Source organism: Phyllostomus discolor, chromosome 5 (genome assembly GCF_004126475.2).
Source record: "Phyllostomus discolor isolate MPI-MPIP mPhyDis1 chromosome 5, mPhyDis1.pri.v3, whole genome shotgun sequence".
Taxonomy (NCBI): Eukaryota; Metazoa; Chordata; class Mammalia; order Chiroptera; family Phyllostomidae; genus Phyllostomus; species Phyllostomus discolor.
The window spans coordinates 170580042-170603470 of record NC_040907.2 but is presented as its reverse complement, the minus strand read 5'-3'; the positions used below and the strand labels follow the sequence as shown (position 1 = coordinate 170603470).

Below are 23429 nucleotides of genomic sequence, written 5' to 3'. Positions count from 1 at the left end.
ACACAGTCCGGCCTGCGCCTGTGTGCGAGCCGTGTGCGAGCACCCGTGTGAGCACCCAGCAGCCGCCGGCCCGAGGCTGTATCCTGTAGCAGGGCCCCCGGGAGGCCCCGTCGCCCCCTCTTGCCTCCTTCCTTCTTGAGCACCAGAAGCCGGCAGGACCCCAGCAGATCCGCACCGCACAGTAAGAACAGAGCTCACACCCGGACACAGCCCCTGCCCCTGGTGCTGACAGGGGACGTGCTGGCCCTCGAACCTAGTGCTCCTCGCTCACACAGTCGGCCAGAGGGGTGGCGGGCTCTGGAGGTGGGCGGGGCAGCCCTGGACGGAGCTGGGTGCTGGGGGCGGGGGCCCGCAGGGAAGGGCCGCAAGCCATGTCCCAGGGCGCCGGCTGACTTCCGAGGCTGTTCACTGGCCTGAGCCGGCCGCGCACCTGCAGAGGGCGCTGTGCAGGGCGCCGTCCGGCCTCTGTGGATTTCCAGCGCCACGGGGGCCGCGGAGCACACAGCTCCTGCGACCGTCCCGCCGGGCCCTGACCCAGCCGAGGTGTCGTCTGTGCGCCAAGAGTGCCCTCTGCTGGGAGGACGGGGCGGTGCAGGGGCCCCCCTGCCCCACAGGAAAGCACTGAACCCTGATGAGAGCCAGAGGCAAGCAAGAACTTTCTAGTAGCCAGGGTCACAGAAATACAAATAAGTGTAAAACATCAGCATTTGCCATCAGTATGAAAAGATGAATGCCCACTTTCACATTCCTTTCCTCCCGCTCAGTGGGGAATCCCGTGTGCATGGTGACTTCCAGCACAGGTGAGTCCGGACCACCCACGCTGCGGGTGCTGGGCAGCCACCTGCAGCTCTGGCTCCCGGCTCCCGGCTCCCGGCTGGGGCAGCTTGGCTGCAGGGAGGTCCCCGCCGGCTTGCACACCCACCCAGCCCAGTCTCCTCTCCTGCCGCGTGGCCTCCCCGTGGGTGGCTCATTCCCTCTCTTAACTGGGCTGAGGCTCTCCTCCCTCCGTCCTGCAGGGCAGCGACAGCAGATTCCTGCCCTTACACACAGACCACTCAGAAGGTCTGAGATTTTCAAGGCCGTAAAGAGAAGACAGGCACCCTGGCTGGTGTGGCTCACTGGACTGAGCACGGCCTGCAAACCAAAGGGTCGCTGGTTCGATTCCCAGTCAGGGCACGTGCCAGGGTTGCACGGGCCGGGTCCCCAGTGCAGGCCATGCAAGAGGCAAGCACACACTGATGTTTCTCTCCCTCTTAAAAAACTAAGACCTCCTAAGCCCCTCCCTCCCCACACTGGGGCAGGCAGCTATACCTGGAGGGAGCGAGAGAGACATCACTACCGTCACCCCCCTGGCCGAGCGCTTACTGGGTGCCACTAGGTCCTGCGGCATTTGAAATGGGGAGGAAAGGCCACGGAGCGATGCCACAAAACACAGGTCCAGAACATACCAGGTTAGGAAATAACACAATCCCAGTTTCCCAAAGAGAAAAAAACATGTACTAGCCACGTCACCCACAGGGAGAAGGCAGCCTGGAGGACTCTGGCCAGCGGTTGGTGGGTTTCTCTGTCCGGGAACTGGGGTCGCTGGAGCTCGGAGAGGCACTGACCCTGGCTGGTGGCACACGGTGGGACGCAGCTTCCCACCACCCGTCCCCCTGCATGTCCACGGGCATCCCGGCTGCGTGTGCGAACCTTCTTCCGAGGCACAGTGACCTTGAGGCACGCTTGGGGCCTGGGGCAAGGTCGGTACATCCTCAGGCTGTCGGTGGGCGGCTCGGGCTGGCCAGAAAGACCCCACTGAGGCCACACCTTGCTGGGATGGACAAGCTGCTTCCATGCCCAAGAACCCGGCAGAGTTTCTGTGCAAAACACCCCACTCCTCACTGCCGCCTGAGCCACCCCCTGCTCAGTTTCCAGTACGGAGGCGGCCGTCCTGTGCTCATCGTCAGCGATGCTCACGGGCAGTGCCGGCGGCTGGCCCGGCTCCCGGCGGCACGGCTGACACCAGGACCGCCCCGAGCCAGGCAGCATCAGGCCACAGAGCGTCACCCAGAGGCTCTGGAGACGGAGGTTCAGTTCCAAAGTGCCCCTGACCCGTCCCTGACCCAGGGTCTGCCACCTCTGGGTTCTGTCTCGTGGGTAGTGACGAAGGCAGAGTGGCAGCAGAGGGAGGGATGTGCCCGGGGGGGGGGGGGGGATGGAGCGCCCAGAAGCCCTAGCTGGTGCCACGCGGCCAAGGACGGGAGGATCACGGACCACACTCGGCCCAACCCACTACGGGCAGCAGCCGGGACGGCCGGAGCCTTTGCCTTCTCCCCTCCACGTGACCCGCCTCCGCAGACCCATCCGGAACCTCAGCCCGGCACCCAGAGCTGCTCTGCGCCCCCACTGCCTGGACCATAAGGGCCGCCGGGCCGAGCTCGGGGCACAGTCACGGACGAGTCAGCGGGTGCCCGCCCACCGCTCTTCCACGGGGGAAGAACGACCCCCTTCATTCCGGACAACCGAACAGGATGAGAACACGGCCGCCCCGGGAACCCACGGAGGGCGGCGGCCGGCGAGCCGGCCACGCGAAGCACGTACCTGAACTTCCCGGTCCGCACCTGCAGGGCCCTCATCCCGCACCGCTGGGCACCACCGACGTCACCCACGATGTCGTCTCCGATCATGATGGCCTGTCACATGGGGAAATGCACTCAGATGTCCCGTCGGCAGGGTCCCGCCCCTTCGTCCTTGTTGACATAACAAACTGCTTGGTTTGATGTGTACCCTCCCCATCGTACGAGTGACATGAGGCAGACTCATTGTCCTGTCGATTAAAAGTCAGCCCACCTGGAGCGCCCCTCCCACCGCCCCCTGGGCCGTCGCTCCGGGTGGTGCAGGCAGCTCCGGGCACTTTGGAACCTGCCGGCAGGCGTCAGAGTGACACTGTGCCCCGGGGGGACATGCGGGCCAGCCCTGCCTCACCCCCACTCCCACGTGGGCCGAGTTTAGTGTGTGGCGAAGCACTCTGGGGCCAGGTGACCCCGTCAACCCTTGGTTCTGTGAAAACTAAGCAAATCCCTGTGAGACCTTTGAAGGTCACGGTTTTAAAAAGTTTTGCTTCCCATAGTGAAGGCACTACCTCTAAAAACCAAAATAATAAGAGACGCAAGCGTGCAAGTGCAAGCAGGGGCAACGCTCACAGCCCGGATCCTGCTCACAAGCAGCCACGAGGGAGCGCGCTCCCACCTGAGGCAACTAGAAAATCAGACGGACGACAGACAACAACCGTTTTCCGGACACCGGACGAGGGACAACGGGCAAGCCTCCATTGCAGCTGTGAAATGGGTATAGTCGGTGTGACGTTTAAGTGCAATCACAGGTGCTAAGCATCAAGTCAGTAACTGGCATCATAAGCCGTCTACCTACGTTCAGTGGGGAAAAGAAGGAAGCGTTTTATCGGGGAAACTCCTAACTTCGCCCCACTGCAGAGAGGTCACAGTCCTTTCCATGATGGCACCCTGCCTCCAGTGCCCCTGCACCTTTGTATCAAGCCCTTTGTGGGCCAGGCAGTGGGGACACAGCGGGTCGGACATGCAGTCCCCGTCCTTGGGAAGCTGCTGGCCGAATGCAGATGATCCGTCAGCTACGTTCTCAGACACCCAGTCAGGGCCTGTAATAAAGTGCAGGGAGGAAGACGCAGGAGGCTATGAGGCCTGTCCTTGTGGGCGAGGTGGTAGTCAGGGCAGGCTTCCTGGAGGAAGTGAGGTTTTTGCACTTTGATCCTAAGGGCCAGAGGGGTCAATCAGATTGAGAGTGTAGGGGGGTGGATGAGAGTGTCATTCCCAGCGGGGGACACCACATGGGTGCTAACTGCCCATCTGTCGCCATTCACCAGGGCAGGCACACGGTGAGTTCCAAAAGCACAGGCTAATAAGCCTGAGCAGTTGTCCTTGGAGACATCCCGTGAACAGGCCTTTAAATAAGGGGGAATCGAGAGCAGCTTGTGGAGGAGGACCAAGACGGAGACGGTGCCGCACAGACGGAGCAGGTAGTTTCAGGCAAACACGAGGCTTTTCCAACAGTCGGCAGAGACTACAAGCCCCTGTCCCTTAGTCCTGTTCCAGCCGAGGCCGGAGGGGCTTCCGTGGGAGAAGTCACCGGCGCGCTGGCCCCAGAGGAAGCTCGGAGGAGGTGGCCAGTGTCCGCCAGCGCTGAGGGTTCTGCCCACTGCCGGTAGCCACAGCCCACCGCGAGACCCGTGAGAGCGCTGAAATCAACTGCCCTCTCTCCAGTGAATCTTCTCAACTTCAGATGTTTCCGTATATTTTTTCTAGCCTTTTCCATGTACTTCCACGTTCCCAAAGTGAGCTATGCATCCTGGTGACGTACTATTTACGACAATTTTACTCAGACAAAGACTGATACAGTTTTACTGGGACTGCTCTGTATTTTTTCTGGAGCCACCTGCATATGTTAAATGAGCGATTCCGCTGTTCCATGTACAGCAGTGACCCAAAGCTCCTTCCGAAGTGCGTGACTGAAGCTCGGAAAGGAGTCAGTGTCAAGAAACGTGAAGTAAACCGCAGAGCCAGGGGCCAGCACCCACACACGGTAAAGGCAGTATTCTTCTGTTCCAGAAAGACTGGTGTTGGGGAAAAGGCTGCCAGATCCACCGAGGCTGGGTTTTTGTGTCCGCGTGTCCCCACCCAGCCGCGTGGGGGCCACCAGTCACCGGAGAGGAAGCCGCTGGGGGCAACGTGCGGTCCCCGACGAGGGACTGGCAGTGGAGCCGGCAGCAGAGCCCGCAGTGCCCACAGGTGACTCTAAGGTGCCTGCAAAGCCAGGGCCACCGGGGCAACCGCCTGGCTCGCAGGGGAGGAGAGGGCTGGAGTGGGCAGGGGCCTGGCCCAGGTGGCCGGGCCGGCCGTAAGCCCCAGCGTGAGGTTCTATGTTGCCCTTCTCCAGGGGTTGTTGTCCTGGAACCGTTAGTTAGGTCAGCTGCTGGGCAGTCGCCATGCTCTGACCTAGCCCCCTGCCCACGGCTCCCAGAGGCTCCGGGGCATCGTGCTAGAAGGTTCCCTAATCTCGGAGGCTCCCGGGGCATTGTGCTAAAAGGTTCCTTAGGGAATGAAGGTTCCAACGGCCACACGTCCTGCCCGGCACCCTCCATGCTTCTGGGGAAAGTCCAGTCTTGCACGTGCTCACTTGTGCCTGCGCCCACCCCTCCCCCCCCAGGGCAGGAGAAATTCTTTCCCTCAGAACAGACTCCGGGCCCTCCTGGGTGAGGACCCATGTAGCTGTGGCCCATGCAGCTGGCGCCGGAGACGTGGGCGCCTGGAGGGCGAATCTCGGAGGAGCAGCGGCTGTGATCCTGCCCCACGATGGGATGCCCAGGCCCCGGCCGTGCCGGCAGCCCGAGTGCGGCTGGAGGGGCGCGGGGTGCGGGGGCTCCAGGGGCACAGCCACCGGGGCGGCGAGGCCTGTCTGGGCCAGCGTGCGGGCTCTGCACACCAGAATGCACTCGGGCCCTGGGGACTTCACAGAATTTACTGTCGGTGAAGGGCAATAATCACGCCAGGAGGAGCAATTATTGCCAAATCATTTAGGATTTAAAAAATCATTGGTGAGAAGATAGAGGTCAAGAGGTGCGCTGTCGGGGGAAATGAAGGAGAGAAACCCCACCTGTCAGGCCTGGGCTGCACTTCCCCGCTCACTGCGGGCTGGTGCGAGGAGCACCGGGCCTCCCACCCGCCTCACTGCCCGCCTGCCCGTCTGCCTGCCCGCCTGCCTGCCACGGTGTCCTCTGTGCCGTCCTAGGGGCCCAGCAGGGGGCGCCCATCCTAACAGGTGATGCCTGTGAGCGCTAACGAGCTCTCCCAGGAAAGCCCGAGGTTCGCAACATCCTAGTTTTCCCGGGAGCTCCTCCCCCTCCCCCAGGGCAGCAAGCAGCGCGGTCTGTGTGTCAGCCCCAGGGTCACACGCCCACAGGGAGGAACCTCGAGGTGACATCTAGGATGAGCCCAGGATGGGTCCGTGAGGAACCCAGGCCCCACTCCCCCCACCCCTGACACCCGGAGATGGCTCAGCGCTAAGTCATTCCCCCCGCAGTCGGCCACTTCGTAAGGGACAATATCAACACAGAAACAGACCGCAGCTTCATAAAAAGTAAGAAGCAATGGTGCTCCCTGGCTGGTGTAGCTCAGTGGATTAAACACCGGCCTGCGAACCAAAGGGTCGCCGGTTCGATTCCCAGTCAGGGCACATGCCTGGGTTGCAGGCCAGGTCCTCAGTGGGGGGCGAATGAGAGCCAACCACACATTGATGTTTCTCTCTCTCTTTCTCCCTTCCTTCCCCTCTCTAAAAAATAAATAAATAAAATCTTTAAGAAAAAATAAAAAGAAGTCACGGGGAAGGCCCCTTCCAATGCCACGGTGAAGGCTCCCGCAGGTCCCAGGTGAGTCACTGTGGTCCCTGCCCTGGTGGAGACAAGGCAGTAGCTGCACGGGTCGAAACACCTCCAGTGTGTTTACGCCCAGTTTTTATAACAGTGCCTGTATTTTTAAATCTCCTTTGCCGCTTCGGGAGCACGTCAGAGAGTCACCTCATGATCGCGAACATTCATGAACACGGGAAAGAAACAGGCAATTATCCGGTCTCCTGCAGGCACTGTGCCCCGGGGGAGCAAAGAGTTGGTGGGGAGCTCTCCTGTAGAGAAGGGGCGGGGAGGGGGGGAACGAGGGAGGAAAGACAGAATTCAGACATCACCGCCACTCCACAGCCCTGAGGGCAGCAGGCACGGAGTCGGGGGCCCGTCCTCCACAGCCGCCAGCCCCGCAGAAGGGGACAACCGGACACTCTGCACCGCCACCTAGAGAGTGCCCGTCAGCGAGCCGCCGGACCCGGGCCCAGCCTCCAGCCCCGCCACCAGCCCCCAGAGTCCAGCGGGCAGAGGCGCACATGGAAGGGTCCTCGAGGTGCAGCCGATGCACCCCGACGGCGCCTGAGGCCGGCCTGACACCCAGAGCCTTCCTCGCAGCAGGACCAGGCCATGACGGGGGCGGGGGGGGGGGGGGGTTGATGATACCAAGGAGCTCCTGTTAGTATCATTCAGGTGGGAGAGGGGCAGTATTTGTGTTTTAAAGAAGAGTCCCTGCCTTTTAGAGACCCAGCAGTATGTACGGATGAAGGGACTCGATTTCTGGGACTTGACTGAAAACAATCCAGGGGGGCGGGGGGTGCAGATGAGAGACTCGGGGGTTCCTCTTGAGCGGGGGGGGGGGGGGCCGACGCCGAAGATGGGACTCGCTGAGCGAGAAGATGCATGACACCAGAAACGGACTGTGACTCCTGAAAGCACACAAATGCTCCGAGTGCACGCTGGAATGAACTGGTGAAGGAGGAGAAAGGAACACTCCCCCTTGGGGTGCACTCCCGTGGGCGGGCGCGGACGGGGTGACGGGAACGGAACCCCGCCGTCCCTCCGGCGGCAGCTCCGTGGGGACTGTTCCCAGGAGATGGATGGACGGAGGCGAAAATTAGGAGGGAAGAGGAAGAGGAAGAGGATTACCAGGGACTGTCCCACAAGATGCGTACTCGTTACCCGGGGACAAGTAGCAACTTGGCAGTGGAGAACCCTGGCTGACGCCCCAGGGAGACATCGCCAGCGACGGGCACGGAGTGTCACCTGCCTCCCGAGGGGACGCGCCCCCAGGGCACAGTGTGGCTCCCGTGAGATTCCGCCCCGAACGCATCGCAGCAGGGAGCATCAGGAAAGACCAAACTGAGGGGCGTTCCACAGAACCCCTGGCCAGCACTCCTTAAAAATGCCACGGTCCTGAGAGACAAAGGAAGACTGAGGGCCTGCCCCAGAGCGGAGGACACTCGGGGACACCAACAGGACAAAAGCCCCTTTCTCAGGCCGCCTTGGCCAGTGCTGGCTGGGCCCCACGAAGCACGGCTGAGCCGAACTGTGTCATGGGCCTCTGTCCTCAGGACTGGAACTGACCGGCAGCGCCCTGAAGGTGCAGAGGCTCCGGAACTTCCGACACAGACCATGACGGACCACAGCGAGGGACCGGACCCCGCACCAGAGGTGACGCGGAGACAAGCGGCAGCCTGCACGAGGCCGACACAACACCCCGCTGGACGCCCACGTGATCGCCGGGTAAGAGCTCAGAGCCCCGACCCCCGGGGCTGGGGTGCTGCTCCGCACCCGGCCCTCCCCTCCCTGGGAAAGTGCAGAGAAGAACCCCGTCCCTCCTTCTCTTCGTGAGTCTCTCGCAGCCCGCGCCACCGACCCCCCAACCGACAGGACCACGCACGGCGCGTGGCCCGAGCGAGGTGCCGGTGGGACGCTCTCCGGGTGGCCGATGAGCACGAGACCCTTCGTTCGCCTGCAGACCCCCTGCGGAGACGGTCTCGGGCCGGCGCCCTCTGGCCGTGCTCCGCGACTGTTCCAGCCGAGGGCAGCAGCGCGGGCGGAGTCGCTGTAAGGGCGTATGGGGGGGGTCCCTTGTGACGGTTCTGGCGACTTTTCTATGCACGTGACATTACGTCAAAACAAACGGTTACGAGCCGTTTTTGTAAGTGGTCTCGTAGCTGGCGACTGCTGGAGCCCGTGGTGGGTCCGCGGGGGCTCGCGGCGCCCTTCTCTCTGCTCGCGCAGTAGCCGCCGGGTTTCACGGCGAACGGCTGGACAGGGAGTGGCGCGCAGGGACCCGACAGCCGCGGGCAGCAGGGACGGCACAGAGCTCGTCTGGATTTGACTCACACTCACCGACGGCGAGGAACACACCCGAGACGGGGACATTAAACACGGGCGGTATGACTTAACGCATAAGGACCGGCGTTAGCTCACACCGAGGCGTCGCTGCTGATCTCGGGGGTGGGGCGGTCCAACACACCCCAGATCGGCCGGTGTCACCAGTTTAAAGGTTCAGACCCGTGGCAGTAAGTGCGTTCACTCCGCAGCGCGGTGCCGCCCTCGTCACCATCCGGACCCCGACGTCGTCCTCGCCCCAGAGGACCCCTGGTGCCCGTCACGCAGCCCCGCCCCGCCCCGCCCCCCCCTCCGCCACCGCTAGCCCGTCCGACGTCCGCACGGAGGTGCCCCTTCCGGGCTCTTCCCAGTTTCCTGTAAACATGTACGAGGCGGCCCGTGTGACCGGCTTCCCGCACGCACCGTGTCTTCCGCCCGCGTCAGAGCCCGTGCCAGCGTCTCCTTCCTCCAGCTGGCGCTCGCCGCGGCGCAAATATGCCGCGTTCTCCTCCTCCGCTCGCTCCGCTTCTGTCTTCGGGCTGTCGTGGCTGACGCTGCTGCGGATGCTCAGGTGCACGTTTTTATTTGCAGACCCGTTGTCGATCCTTTCGGAGGTGCGCCCGGGAGTGGGCCGGCTGGGTCGTGCGGCGCTCCCGTGTGGTATGACTTGTGCAGACACCGCCGTCCCGGGGGCCGCCCCGCGGCACATCCCTGCGAGCGTTCCCTCCTGCGCGAGGGCCCCGCGTTCTCCGCGGCCTCGCCGGACGCTGGTCATTGCCTGGTTTTGGGGTTGCTCCTTCATGGGTACGGCCCTCTGCGCGGGTGCCGGGGGCCGGGGGGACCTCGTCGTGGCTCTCACCTGCGTTCCCCCAGGGACCCACGGGGCTGAGCGTCGCCTGTGTGCTTCCGGGCCCTCGCCAGGTGTTTTAAAGCGTTGCAGGGCTGTGTCTAAGGTAACTTTCCTTTTTGAATGGCACACGACAATAAGAAAGGATACAATAACAGTAAGTCTGCTTTACAATGCAAGAGTTAAAAAAAAAACAGGTGAAGAAAATGGTACTGCAACAACATTTAAATGAAATAAAAAAAGAAATTAAAAAAAGGTAAATGAAAAAAAAAAAACAGGTGAATTCTTTACAAGAAAGGAAAAAGGGCGCTGGCCGGGCTGCCCGGTCGGAGTGCCGCCCCGCACATCGGAAGGCTGCTGCTTCCACCCCCCGTCGGGGCGGGGGGGAGGGCAGATGGGGGCACCCAACGGAGGTTTCTCTCTCTCTCCCCCCCCCCCGCCCTCCCTCCTCTCTCTAAAGTCAATAAACCTGCTGAATAGCGAAGGAGAAGAAAGAACGGGGGTAGAAGAAGGACTGTGGCAACATCTTGTAGTTGTGGGATCTGGGTGACGAAGGGACGTTTGGGGGACTCGCTGTGCCACTCTCTCTGCTTTCGTGTGTGTTGGTGTCATAATCTGTCTCACCGTAAGGAGAAGGTCTGCCCCACCTACGAAGCAACGTCATGAAGACACGGTTTATTCACACCTGCGGTCTTCATCCATCACACACAACCCCGCTGTCTCGACCAGCCCCACAGGGCGTTTCCGGGGTGTCTCCCAGGGACCGCGAGCCCTGTGTCTCCTGCTGTCTGTGAGCAGCCAGGGGGGCAGTGAGCACAGGGGCTCCAGACTTCAGTGGCTGTGGCCGCCTTCCTCTAGGCACGGAGAGAGACCAGTGCCCAGGACCGGAACCCCCACAGCAAATTCAGGTCCAACAGCTAGGAGGCCACGGTGGCCCTGGGGCACCGGCCTCACCACACTGTGCCCTGGGGGCAGCCCAAAACAGGTGGCAGGGCTGCCCAGGGCCCGGTTTCCCAGCAACGCTTCCGGGAAACCTCCAGCTGCAGGGGACCTGGGCGAGGGCCACGGTGGACACTGAAATCAGAACCACTTTTTGTCTTTTTAAGATGTATGTTCAGAACGCAACCTGTCTCAAAATGGTCATCGTGTAAAGGTGGCAAGAAGCGAGGTTTTATTTCATGCATCTTTTCAATCTTGCTGTGGGCTGTCTTCCCAACAAAATATTTTCTCTGCACTGAAAGGACTTTTCGATTCTTAACCTTTGAGAGAAGCAGCTGAGGTCGCTCAGAAGAGCTGTCACAGGCACCTCTGTGTCCCACCCTTGGGCTGAAACTCGTGTAACAGGTTAAATCACTCAGTGGGCCTCCTACCCCATCTGTTCCCCCCTTTCCAGCAGAACCGGGTCTCGCGGCCGCCTGGCTGACAAGGCTGCCGGAGCCCCCCGAACCCCCCAGCAACGCCACTGCCACACATGTGAGCTCCGCGAGGGTGACCTACCTGGCGGGCCTCCACCCCCATCTCCCACAGGGCAGACTTGAAAAACTCGGGAGACGGCTTCCCCACCACCTCAGCTTGGATCCCACAGGCGTACTGGAGGAGAGAGGGACACAGCGTGGGTTGGGGACAAGGCAACGCAGCACCAACCTGCAGGGAGGGCCTCCCGCTGGAGCCCCAAGTGTGTGCCCGTGGGCCAGGGGCTCCCAGGGGCAGGACACAGGGGCGGGGGACACCCCCGACAGGAGAGCGTGGGGATGCCACATCGGGCTGCCCGGGAGGCTCGGGTCCCTGCCCCCCGGCGCCCCACCCTTTGCTCAGACACCCACTGGGAGGGGGAGGTGGCCGGCCCACAGCTGGAGAAGTCGCAAGGCATCCTGCAGGCCACCCCGACCGCTGTTCTCACTTGTTCTCTTGTTTCTCCCGCTCCCTTCTCCGCCCCACCCTGGCCAGCTCCGTCACGGCCCCTCCAGGGGGGACAAGGCTGGGGCAGCTGCACTTCCACCCCTCCACTCCTGTCACCCAAGGGCAGGGAGGCCGGAGCTGATGGAGCAGTGAGGGTGGCAGGCGACAGGAGCTGGCCTGCGGCAGGGGCCTAGGCTGGGACCGCTGAGCAGGCGAGGGTCAGGGGGGCGCCGGAGGGCCCCATCTGGGCCTGGCCTTCAAAGTGCAGGGGGGAGGAGTCCGGAAGGAGTCCAGTCAGACTTGGCGAGCTCAAGGTGCTGCCGGGGAGCAGGGCCAGAGGGAGGCGGACAGCCACACAGACACGGCAGCCGGAGTCCACGAGGGGGTGGCAGAGGGCACGCTGGGGCGGCCCACTTGGGTCATCACAGGGGGTTTGGAGGAAAGGAGGGGACTGGAGGACAGAATGACCACAGCCACCAGGGGGGGTCAAGCTCCAGGGCAGAGGGGTCGCTCAGCATACAGCCCCAAACACGAGGGCCTACTCTGACAACGCGAAAAGCAACTCAAACAGGGAGCACACCCGCTCCTCCACAAAGACCAGAAACGCCCCAGGCAGCCTGAGGGCTCGGGCGGACCCAGGGCCGGTACCTCGAGTGCCTTCGTGTAGCCGCCAACGTCCAGCATCAGGCCGGAGGTGACCTTGTAGTAGCGTCTGAAACGAGACGAGGGGGACAAGGTGAGCTGGGGGCAGGCGCCGGGGCGTGCCGGGGAAACTGCCCCGCCCTGCACCGCAAGGCCACTGGGTCGGGGCGTGGGTCGGTTCAGACGCCACGCCGAGATGGGCCGCCACGCTCGGGCTGGGCGCACGGTGGGCCAGCAGCAGCCTGCAGTCAGAACGGCCCCCTGCTGCAGCTCCGTGGGGACTCTGCCACAGAGATTAACGGGGGGCCCGAGGGGCGGACGGACGCAGTTGCTAATTCAGAGAAAGATGAGAGACCATGGAACCCCCAACTGCTAACCATGAACCCCTAACGGCTGCTGAAGAAGAAAACTCCATCGGTTGCGTGGCGCCCTGCCACACGGCCTGTTAGTCAGAGGCTGAGAGACGTGCCAGGCCCCGTGGGCGCCAGACGCTCTCACGAGAAGACAACCCTGCCTCCCGTCTCACTGGGGACAGGGACGTCTCACTGGGGACGGGGACGGCTGGGCTCTCGGGAGAGCCACTCCCGGTCACCCTCCCCCCTGCCCACGCCCTTCAAGTCCAGGAGACGTTTAAACCACGTGTGCGCGCAGGGCCCACTCGGAGAAGAGCGGAGCGTTCTGGCTCCAGCAGTCAGGGCCTCTATTTCTTTCTCACTGAGGGGCTCTGGGCTGCTTGAGCCGCCTGGGCCTCAGTTTCCTAGTCTGTACAATGGGCCTGAAAACCCCAGTAACATACTTCATGGATTGGACTGAGGCTTGAACAAGATAACACACACCAAGTCCTTAACATATGCCCAACATGTAAAAATTGCTCAGAAAAAAAAAAATTAAGAGAATGTTACTGCAAACAACTGTGCGCCCAGACTGAGAACGAGAAATAGGCACGCAGACACGAGCTGGGGAGGGGGGGAGGACAGGGGTCTCTCCAGCCTGTGGGCCTGGAGGCTGTTCTGTGCCAGTTTGCAGGGAGGGAGCTGAGCGAGCTCCCAGGAGCTGCCCCAGGGCCGGGCCCCACCTCCAGCTCCGCTGTGCCCGGGACTCGGCCGGTCCCTCTCTGCCCTGCCGGCCAGCACCGGCGCACCCGGCACTCAGGAAGGCGAGTGCTCTCCGCGCTGGGTCTGTGTTGTCTGGGGGGCTGGCAGCAGGCGGGGCTGCAGGCTTCATCCAAGCCCTTGGCCTTGACAGGGGCCGGTTCCCTGCCACTCACCCCTGCCGGGTGGACCTGAATCCTGCAGCCCACGTGTGGGCGCCATGGGGGCGTCTCCTGGCCTCAACCCCGGGCCTCCTCCCCAGGGTCCGAGGCCCTGTGCCCTCTGGGGTCCTGCACAGGGACCCGAGCCGGCTGGGGCACTGCACGTGCTGAGGAGGGTGCCTGCTATGCAGACAGCACCGCCACCTGCTTAGAGCCGGGACCTGCAGGTGCTCCCCCTTTTAAAGGGTGACCCCAGACACAGGCTATGAGGCTGGTAACGGCCTTCATCTCACACCTGGGATGCAGACAAGCATCCTGCGTTCATACAGCCTTTCCCACGTTTCTTTCATTTTCCCCCTTCCACGATAAACACTGTGAAGGGACGGTTTCCTTAGCTCAGTCCCGAGTTGTGAGGCGGAGCAGAGCAAAGCAAAGCATGGCCGAGGGGGAGGGGGAGACGCCGGTGTGCTGGGTGGGGCCTGTGATCTCGGGCGCTGTGGCTGGCTCCGTCAATCAGCTCCCCCGGACATGGAGGACATGGCCCCCCACGGCCCTCTGTGGGACTCAGGGGCCTGTCCAGACCCAGGCCCCCCTCCTGGGACGCCTGGTCTGGTGGCGCAGGCGAGTATGAAAGGGCAGGGCAGGGGCGACGGCAGGGGAACCGTGTGCTCTGCGGTCGCTGCTGGACTGGCCGGGCAGCCTGGGGACAGGGAGACAGGAGGGTGTCCCAGGGAAGGACACATCGCAGCCGAGACCTGAAACTGAGGGAGGGGATGGGAGGGTCCAGGCCCGGGAGCCTCTCAAATGGACAGATGGCCCCCCACGGAGGATGGGCGGGGAGAGGGCAGGGGAAGACCCTGCACTAGGCACAGCCTGTGCCAGGCGCCCCAGAGCCACCCCCAGGGCCCCTCACCCCCTCTGCCTGGTGGCCGCTGCAGGAAGGGAAGAGGGGGCAGTGGCTAACCCAGAAGCCAAAGAAAGAGTCACCAAACCACACCACCCCACTGCAACAGGCGCAGCTCTGTCTGGAGCTGAGGATTCTGGGGGCCTCTGGCCCAGCGCCCGGGCCTGGCTGGAGGGCGCAGGAGCGGGGGGCACCTCCCCCTCGGAGAAGCCTGCCAGGGCAGCCACGCAGCCCAGCATGTGCCTGTCTCCTGGGCCCGCGGGTCTCTCTCTCTTTTCTCTCTCTTTTTTTTTTTTAAATTTTATTTATTTATTTTTAGAGAGGGAAGGGAGGGAGAGAGAGAGAGAGAGAGAGAGAGAGAGAGAGAGAGAGAGAGAGAGAGAGAAACATCAATGTGCGGTTGCTGGGGGTTACGGCCTGCAACCCAGGCATGTACCCTGGCTGGGAATCGAACCTGGGACACTTTGGTTCCCAGCCCGCGCTCAATCCACTGAGCTATGCCAGCCAGGAAGGGTCTCTCTTCCCAAGGGACAGAACTCTGGACTCTCTTACGTTTAAGCTGAGTCCTCAGGGGAGGAGAACACGGAAAATGCGGCTTAAAATAGTCAATTAAAACCTGGTCTTTTACACTTGAAACTGATACAGAACAATATTGAATGGAAACTGTAATGAATAAAATAAAATAAAATAAAAACCTTGTCTCCTGGCTGGCATAGCTCAGTGGATTGAGCATGGGCTGAGAACCAAAGTGTCGCAGGTTTGATTCCCAGTCAGGGCACATGCCTGGTTACAGTCCACGGCCCCCAGCAACCGCACATTGATGTTTCTCTCTCTCTCTCTCTCCATCCCTTCCCTCTCTAAAAATAAATAAATAAAATAAAAAAAAACCCTTGTTTTTGTGACCTGAATTTTTAGAGTCTAAAGAAAAAACTGACTTCTGAAATCAAAATTAGAAACTTTAATATTTCTTCTCTAACTGAATCTGGGCTTATCGTTATAGTGCCCAAAATATATATTTTTTAAAATTTCGTATACATTCAGGAAGACAAGAAGGCACCTTGTGGGCCATCTGAGAGCTGAAACGTGTTTAGAGATACAGTAAATGCAAGTACCTGAGCTACTGTGTTTAAACACAAAGGCCCAGGTTACTCCCCAAACACCAGAGCCTCGATACACGGGTCTCCTGTTGCCACGTGAGAACCGCAATGGCGGGCCGGGCCGGGCCGGTCCCGGCCGCAGAGGAGGCCCCGCGGTGCTGGGGCGCCCGGAGGAAGCCCGGAGAGGCCGTCAGACAGATTTTATGCTGTGCTCTCCCGCTCTCCCGATTACTCAGCACAGCCTCCCTTCGAAATGGCCACTTGACCTCCCCTGCAAGAGCCATTAACCTCCACAGTCTGCCGCGTAAACAGCTTAATTTTCTGACGGCGGCATGACAGACGCAATGACAAAGGCAATTCCCGCTCTCGGTCCAGACAGATGCCCGATGTAAATCACTCCGTTTCCAGAGCAGGGCATTCTGCCCCGGAGCGCCCACTGTCCCGCCTCCTTCGGGGCGCGGCCCCGCGCCATCCGTGACCCCCACTTGGGCAGGCGTGACAGCAGCGTCCATGGGGCCTCGGGCCGTCCTGAGACCCTGGGCCGGAAAGCCGTCCTCCCTTTCTCGCTTCTGAGCATCCAACCCAAAGTCAAGTCAGAACCCCGTCCCGCTAGAGACCCCGCCCGCTGGCTGCTCATCCGAGAAACAAACAAGCCCGCTACTGAATCCTTTACGGAAGAGTTACATTGTTTTCTTTTTCAACAACGTATCTATTTTGACTACTACCCATGATCTGGAACAGCTTTCCGTGGTTAGAGACAATTTCTAAAGAGCGAGGTGTTCACATGCATGAGGTATAACGGAGCTTCTTCGTTATGCTGCTTTCCAGGGACGGCCCGGCCACTGAGGGATCCCTGAGCACCCACCCGGGGCGTCAGCCAGGAAAGCAGCCGGGCTCCGGGCTCTGCAGGGACCCCCAGTGCAGGGGCTGTCAGGTCACCGAGGGACAGTGACAGTGCGTCGGGGGTGTCACCTTGCCTGGGCCAAGCCGCCCAGGTATTTGTTTGGCCAAACATTAGTCTGGATGTGTCCGAGAATGTGTTTCTTGGATGAGATTAACATTTAAATCTGCGGACGGTGAGTAAAGCAGATGGCTGTCCCTCCACCACATCGTGGCCACCTCTGGCCGGTGGGAAGCCTGGGAAGGGCAAAGTCTGACCTCCCTGAGCAAGAAGGAATCTACCTTTGGGCTCACGGTGAGACTCAGCCCCCCGTTTCCAGCCTGCTGGCCTGGCCAACTCCCCCCCCCCCCCCCGCCCCCCAATCAGAGTCTCTCTCTCTCCCCAGAAATATATATGCACATCCTGTTGGTTCAGTTTTCCTGGAGAAAACCTCACTAAACAGGACACATTTTATTTGTATGATAAACACACTAGAATATTGTAGTTCCAAGTAGATCCTCTCTTTTCTTTCTTATAATTTCTTTTGTTTGCCTTTTCTGACAGCGACATGGCCACGAAGAAATACTTCCCTACTGTGTGTACAAACAGCATAAGACAGAGCCAGCTGACTCTGGGGCCCGGAGAGGGAGGCGGTGGTGGGGTGCCGTGGGGGCTGGTGGGTGGGAACCCACGCGGCAGGGGCTCTAGCGAGGCTGCTGTACGCGCACCAACGTGGAGCCCAGGGCTGGCCAGTCTGATGTTTTCAAAAGAACCCAGAAATGGCCCTGGCTGGCGTAGCTCAGTGGATTGAGCGCGGGCTGCGAACCAAAGCATCGCAGGTTCGATTCCCAGCCAGGGCACATGCCTGGGTTGCAGGCCACGGCCCCCAGCAATCGCACATTGATGTTTCTCTCTCTCTCTCTTTCTCCCTCCTTTCCCTCTCTAAAAATAAATAAATAAAATCTTTTTAAAAAGTGAAAATAATTAAAAAAAAAAAGGTTAAGAATGCACCTCATCCGAAACGCCAGGATGCTCACCACGGCCTGACCTCCGCAGGAAACCAGCAGCAACCTAAATGTCCCTCCCTCGGCGCGTGAGGGCTGAGGGCCCCGCAGGGTCCCCCACGTGGGACAACCAGGCCACGGGGCCATCGGGTCAGTGCGAGGAGAGTTGTTCACGACGCCCAGTGTGTGCGTGGGAGAAGACAGGGGGCCACACTGGGCAAGGCCTGATGCCGAGGGGGACAGGTGCCCCGGGGACGGCTCGTGCCCAGGGGAACCCTGGGAGGGACACGTGCCCGGCCCGGTGGTGACGGCTGTTCTCCCCGTGCGACGGGGACGGTGCCTTTTCCTCTCTTTGCGCATCTGTGCAAGATCTAATTTTTCTTCCACGACCATGTGCCGTCTCGGTGGTGAAGGGTGTCAGAAAATAAATAAATAACCGACATGCTCTTGTAAAGAAGGAAATGCTAAACGCTCAGGCAAAAACAGCAGTCACGAAATCCCCGTACGACACGGACCACGCTCTGCACCCGGAGCCGAGGGGCCGGACCAGAGTGGCCCCCGGGCCCCCGAGCCCACTTCTCACTGCCTTTCTGCCCCCTGGGCACGACCTCTCAATGCCGGCCGCTGTGTCCCACGCAAGTGCTCCTTCCCTCCCTGGGTTCTCCTGGAGAGTCACGCTCGCCCTCTGAGATCTCCAAGGGCAACGGCCATCTGCAAGGACCCTCCCCTCCCTTTGCCCCTGCCCCGCCTCTCCCAGCCCAGGGCCCACAGGGAAGCTTGACCCACCAGCGCCTGTGGATGTGGGTCTCCTAGAAAACTATAAAAGAAAGGAAGGAAGAATTGAAGAGAAAAAGCAAGATAAGGGAGGGAAAAGGGAGTCACCCCGCACCCAGGCTCCCGCACCCTTCTCTCCTGGTTTCGGTGAGTCCCAGGCCCGCACACACACCCGTCCCGGGGCCGACTCACCCCATCCCCAGCGACATGAGCACGGGGTTTTCCAGCCCCATGAGCACCTGGAAGGCCTCATTCATGTTCTGGTAAGAAAAACCCTCTCCCGCATCTGCGATGACCACACAGTTGGGGTTGGACGTGTCGATCTCATCGAATTCTGAGCGGACGTCTGGGGGGAGAGAGAGAGAGAAAAAGAGGGATGAAGCCCAGGCAACGTGGTTGCCGTCCTCCCTGACCTGGACACCTCCCGTCGGCCACACCCGCCTCTCCCTCCCTTCCCCTGGGCACTCTCTCCACTTCCCACCCTGGGGCGGGGAAAGGAAGGGGGGTTGCTCCCATGTTATAGGTGAGGGAATTCCAATGGCCCACGGTGACAGAGTTTGTCAGGAGGAAGATGGGCAGGCTTGGGGGACACCCACCCCAACACGGGCACCACCAGGGAGCCCCCTTAGTTCTCTCCCACGGGCCACTAGTGGAGCCCACAGCTCTGCCACTAAGAAGGGGGGTCGGCCTGGAGGACAAGTGGATGAGATGAGGCCGCTTGCAACCTCCATGGCGTCGCCACCGCCGGCCCCAAACTATACGGCCATCAGCGCATGTCAGCCAGACCCCATTGGGGCGGGGGGGGGGGGCAGCGGGCGGGGGGGGGGGGGACCAGGGATATCCTGAGGAGGAGGAGAAGCAGGGCCGCACCCAGCCCCCTCCCTTTGGAAAGCCTCTTCCTCCTCCTCCTAGTCTCCCCTCCCCCACTGTAAATTCCAACAGGAGAGCTGCAGGGCGAACCCGTCCCAGCCCTGGGTTCAGCTCCTAGGAAGAAACAGACCCTGGCCTTTCTGGGTTAAAAAACAAACAAACAGAATTCGCCACAAGGACACACCACACCACACCACACCCACCGGCCAGAGAACTAAACAGACAGACGCCACCCAGTGCTGGAGGGGGCCACGCAGCCGCCACCCGGCAGGACTGCGAAGCGACAAGGGCCCCAGAGAAGGGCTGGCGGTCTGTAACAGAGCACGCGCCGCCCTGCGCCCGGCAGCCCCGCCCCTGGGTGTCCGCTCGGAAGAACTGTTTGGGACGGTCCGGTTAGTTCGGCCTCACGCTGCCCACCTCGGACGGCGGGATGCTTGCTCGCTGAACACCGCCCTGCGGTGGAAGGAGAGGCCCTGCCGGTACAGCCCGCTGGGGGAAAGGGGCCCCGCGGATGAACGGCCACTGTGGGAGGCGGGGGGGGAGGGGGGAGCTCAGCAGGCTGGGCTGCTGGAACCTACCTGCACCCCCTCCCCCAACCAGGTCTGGCTTCCCACCAGCTCCGGGGGACCCGCTGAGCCCCCAGAGCATCCTGCCTGCAGAGAGGGGTGTTGTGGGCCCGGGGACGCTGAGACTGAGCAGGGAAGGTCAGTCACAGGGGCACTGCATGCCAACTGACTGACCTTTAATCACAACCCAGGAGGCCCCCGGAGCTCCCCTGGGTGACGCCACCGTGCGTGGCTGGTCACGCATCGCTGCGGGGAGAGTTAAGCAAGCCCCGGCAGCTCCACTGGGTTGCGGGGGGGGGCGGGTGCCTGGAAGGTCTCGCCTGGATTCTCCTGGAGCTTGTCCCAGGCCCCTGCCCGCGGCCAAATGACCATCTGCATTCTTCCCCTGTGGCGACAACAGCAGGCAGCCGTAGGGGCAGCTTGCCGAGGCCTCCGACCCCTCCGGCAAGCGCTCAGCCTGCAGTGGTCTGGGGACCCCGACACTACTAGAGGCTGTGTGATTCTATCACCGTGACACTCCCGACGAGGCACACTTGTTTATAATAAAAAAAGTGCAAATGGTGGGCGCCTCTGAGGGGAGGCAGGACAGGCGAGGAGGGGCCTGAGGGAAGTTTCGGGGTGAGGGTGAAGTTCCACATCTTGATGGGGGTTGGGGGTCGCACAGACGGGCACATGAGTCAAAACCCAGCAAAAGTACACTGGGGGTGTTCGCAGTGCATGACGGTATATCAATTTTAGATTAAACAACAACAACAATAAACAGCCCCAGCCAGTGTGGCTCGGCTGGCTGGGCATTGTCCAGCAAAGGGAAAGGTTGCCGGTTCGGTTCCCGGTCAGGGCACGTGCCTGGGTTTCGGGTTCAAGCCCAGTCGGGATGTGCATGAGAGGCAAACCGATCAGCGTTTCTCTCTCACACTCCACTTCCTCTCTCTCTAAAAATAAAGAAATAAAATCTCTCTCTCTTCCTCCTGTCCCCTTTCTCTACAGATAAATAAATAAAGTCTTAAGTTGTAAACAGATACTGACGTCCAGTCAACAGTGTGCTGCAGTGTTTGGGAAAGGGACCAGTGTCTGTGGTTTGCTGGGCAATGCACCGAAGGCTGAGCTGGGCGGGTGCACGGGGGAGACGGACGGCTGGGTGTGTAACGGCGAAAACGGGAGAGCCTCATTGGTGAAATCAAGGCGACGGGCATACAAATATTCCAAGTAACACTCTTTCAGCTTCGCCATGTGCGGAAAGCCTTTCATAGTAAAACGCTGAGAAGGAGGGGAAATCCATCAGCAGTCCAACCTGGGGGGAAAATTCATGTCTGAAAACACTTCAGATACATTTCTGGAGACCACGGATGCAGGAGGACAGCTGAGGGGGGCACCGGGCGCCCCCCGCAGCTCCTCCCCAACTCTGTCTGCTTGTCTGACGTGGATCCACCCCTCTAGGCCGGCGCTGAATTCTCCCCTGCCCTCCGCCCGCTCGGTCCCCAGCCGCCTTTGCCCGGAGGAGGGCGGGTCCTCCCCTAGGTCTTTCTCTGTGTCGGAGGACTGTTTGGAAGACACCAGCAGGGGTCCTAGATCGCAGGGGAAGGACTTGGAGGAACCTGGTCTCTAAAGGCTGGGCAGCCACCCTCGGTGGACACCGGAGCCACGGAGTGGACGCTGGGGCCTCGCAGGGAGCACCGGCCGGTCGGGGGCCCCCACTCCCGCTGGGACGCAGAAAAGCACACCGGCCTGGGTGGGCAGTTTGCAGACGAGAAGGCCAACAGTGGAGGAAGGAGCAGAGAGAGGCAGGGCTGGGCGCAAGGACAGGAAAGTGTCCTGGGTACCGAAGCACTGCTTACGGCTCCGCTTCCTAAACATCCCGAGGCAACACTGCACCTTCCCTCCGGCCCAGAGGACCCCCCACCCAGGGCTGGGAGGCTCTTCCCTCGCCCTCGGACTGCTCAGGGGTATGCACGCTGTGCCGTCCGCCACGGGCAGGGCTGGCTCCCCAAACACGGCCCGGGCTGCGGGTGCGGGAGGTCAGAGCCGTCCAGTCCTCAGCCTCCCTCCCTCCCTGCACACCGCCCTCTGCAACACACACCCCCCAGGAGCTAGGATTTTACCCCCCACGGTGCCCTGCCCCCTCGGTCTATTCTGGATCAGACAAGGACAACGCAGGCTCTCCCCTGAGGAGCCATCTGGGACCGGCGGCCCCTCTGGCGTGAGGCCAGGGATGACGCGGCCCGGGAGGTTTCCAGCCCACGGGCTGTGAGTGCTGGCGGCAGGAGCCCGGGGTACACCGCGTGCTTCCTCGGGGTTTGGCCCAGGTGAGAGGGATGCTGTCCCCCAGCCCCCATCCTGAAAGGGGGCACCTTCACCCCCACTGGGTCCCCGGGGCCGGGCGGGCCTACCGTCGTGGACAAGCAGGTGTGGCCGGAGGCCTCGCTCCTTCAGGATGCGACAGGTGGCTGGGGGCGGGGCGGTCACCTCACTCTCGGAGACGTCGAAGCCCAGGTGGCGAAGCTCCCCCACCAGGAGTCGGCGGGACTTCTGAGACTCGTTGGTGCAGAACCTCACCTTCAGCCCCGACCGCTTCAGTCTGGAGGTGCGAGCAGGCGGAGGCTGCCGTTACCAGGGAGGGTGTGTGGCCTCTGGGGGAGGGGGCTACACAAATGCTTCTCCACGGCGCCTGGTACCATCCCGGGGCCAGGTCCCCGAGGTCCCCGAGGTCCCCGAGGTGGGCCTGGACAGACCCCACAGTATTTGGGTTGGTATTCCTGAGTGGAAGCAGACCTTTCCAGGGGACCTGACCAGTCCCCCCACCTCCCTCCTTCTCATCGCCCCTGCGCTTGGCGCACCTGAGACTCCCCAAGGTTCCACCTGACCTTTGCCCGCGCCTCGCTTCCCACCTGGGACGCGTCCCCAGTCCCTCTGCTTGGGACCTTCCGCCTCTCCACGCCTTCTCCCGGCTTCGGAGACCCACTGGACACCTGCCTCCACACACCATCCCACCTGGCCTGGCTGGAGGTCATCCTCTGAACATTGTAGCAATCTTTCCGGACCTTTCCACGGTAACTAGCACTCGCACGCCGCATGTGAACCACGCACACCTAATTAACGCTGGACGCGTGTTTCCCCAAGAGGGCAAAGGCGGAGGTGTGTGTCTTATCGGGGTCCCCTGTGTGCTCTGTGAGGTCGGGAAGGGTCTGCTCAGCTGACCTCAGCCCCCCACGCACCGTGCAGGGCTCGGCACACGGCAGGCCCCTGGCAGGTGCCGGCTGAATGGCTGACAGATGCAGAGTCCAAACGACGGCCGGGGAGGGGGACCCGTCCTCTGGACCACACCGACTGCTCACCCGGGGGTGCCTCGGGCCTGCGGCCCCCCACGGGCCCTGACGGGAGCGGACAGCACCCGATGTGGAAACGCACACCGCCACGCTCCCGCGGCCCTGCAGGCCCCCCGGGCACCGGGGCTGACAGGGGCGCTCGGGGAGGAGCCTGCGAGGCTGCCGGCGACGGGGTGGACGCAGACCCGGAGGCCGACAGCGTCTTAACCGACAGCCCAGGCGACGCGGTCCTTCCTTTCTTAGTATTTGTCTTTCCTAATCAGAGGGTTATGAATTATCAATTATGCTGAGTGGTTAATTGCCCTTCATAAAGACAGCTTTTGTATTTTTAATGAGGCAGTTAATTATTGTAACTAATAGCCTCACCTTGTACGTTATGGAACAAACCTTCATCGACTGGCGCCCGGAACGTGCGATTCACACCCAAGTTAATGGAGCTGCTGAGCGAGGAGGTGCCAGGCGGGGGGGGGGGGGGGGGCCGGGGGGCGAATTAATGCTAATGAGTCACGATGTGACCTTCTCAGAACAGCGAGCAGCCCGTGGGACGGCGAGAGGACGGGGCCTCCCATCTGCTGCTCCAACCGCAACTTCCGGAGCCCGTGAAAAGGCGTGTCGACACCAGAACCCA

The 23429-nt window shown here is 61.5% G+C and overlaps 1 protein-coding gene across 2 annotated transcripts in view; it reads right to left on the bottom strand.

Annotated features, from left to right (window-relative positions):
* LOC114497548 (phospholysine phosphohistidine inorganic pyrophosphate phosphatase) overlaps positions 1-23429 on the bottom strand; it is a 68798-nt gene that overhangs the window by 34981 nt on the left and 10388 nt on the right. The window contains exons 2-6 of one of the 2 annotated variants that reach the window (XM_028513348.2): positions 21866-22053; positions 18235-18388; positions 12138-12201; positions 11088-11180; positions 2584-2675 (exon numbers count right to left, since the gene is read on the bottom strand). In XM_028513348.2, the coding sequence (XP_028369149.1) occupies positions 2584-2675; positions 11088-11180; positions 12138-12201; positions 18235-18388; positions 21866-22053 (591 nt within the window). Of the gene's footprint in view, positions 1-2583; positions 2676-10029; positions 10060-11087; positions 11181-12137; positions 12202-18234; positions 18389-21865; positions 22054-23429 lie in introns of those variants that run through there. The other variant, XM_036027433.1, reaches the window with a different exon arrangement.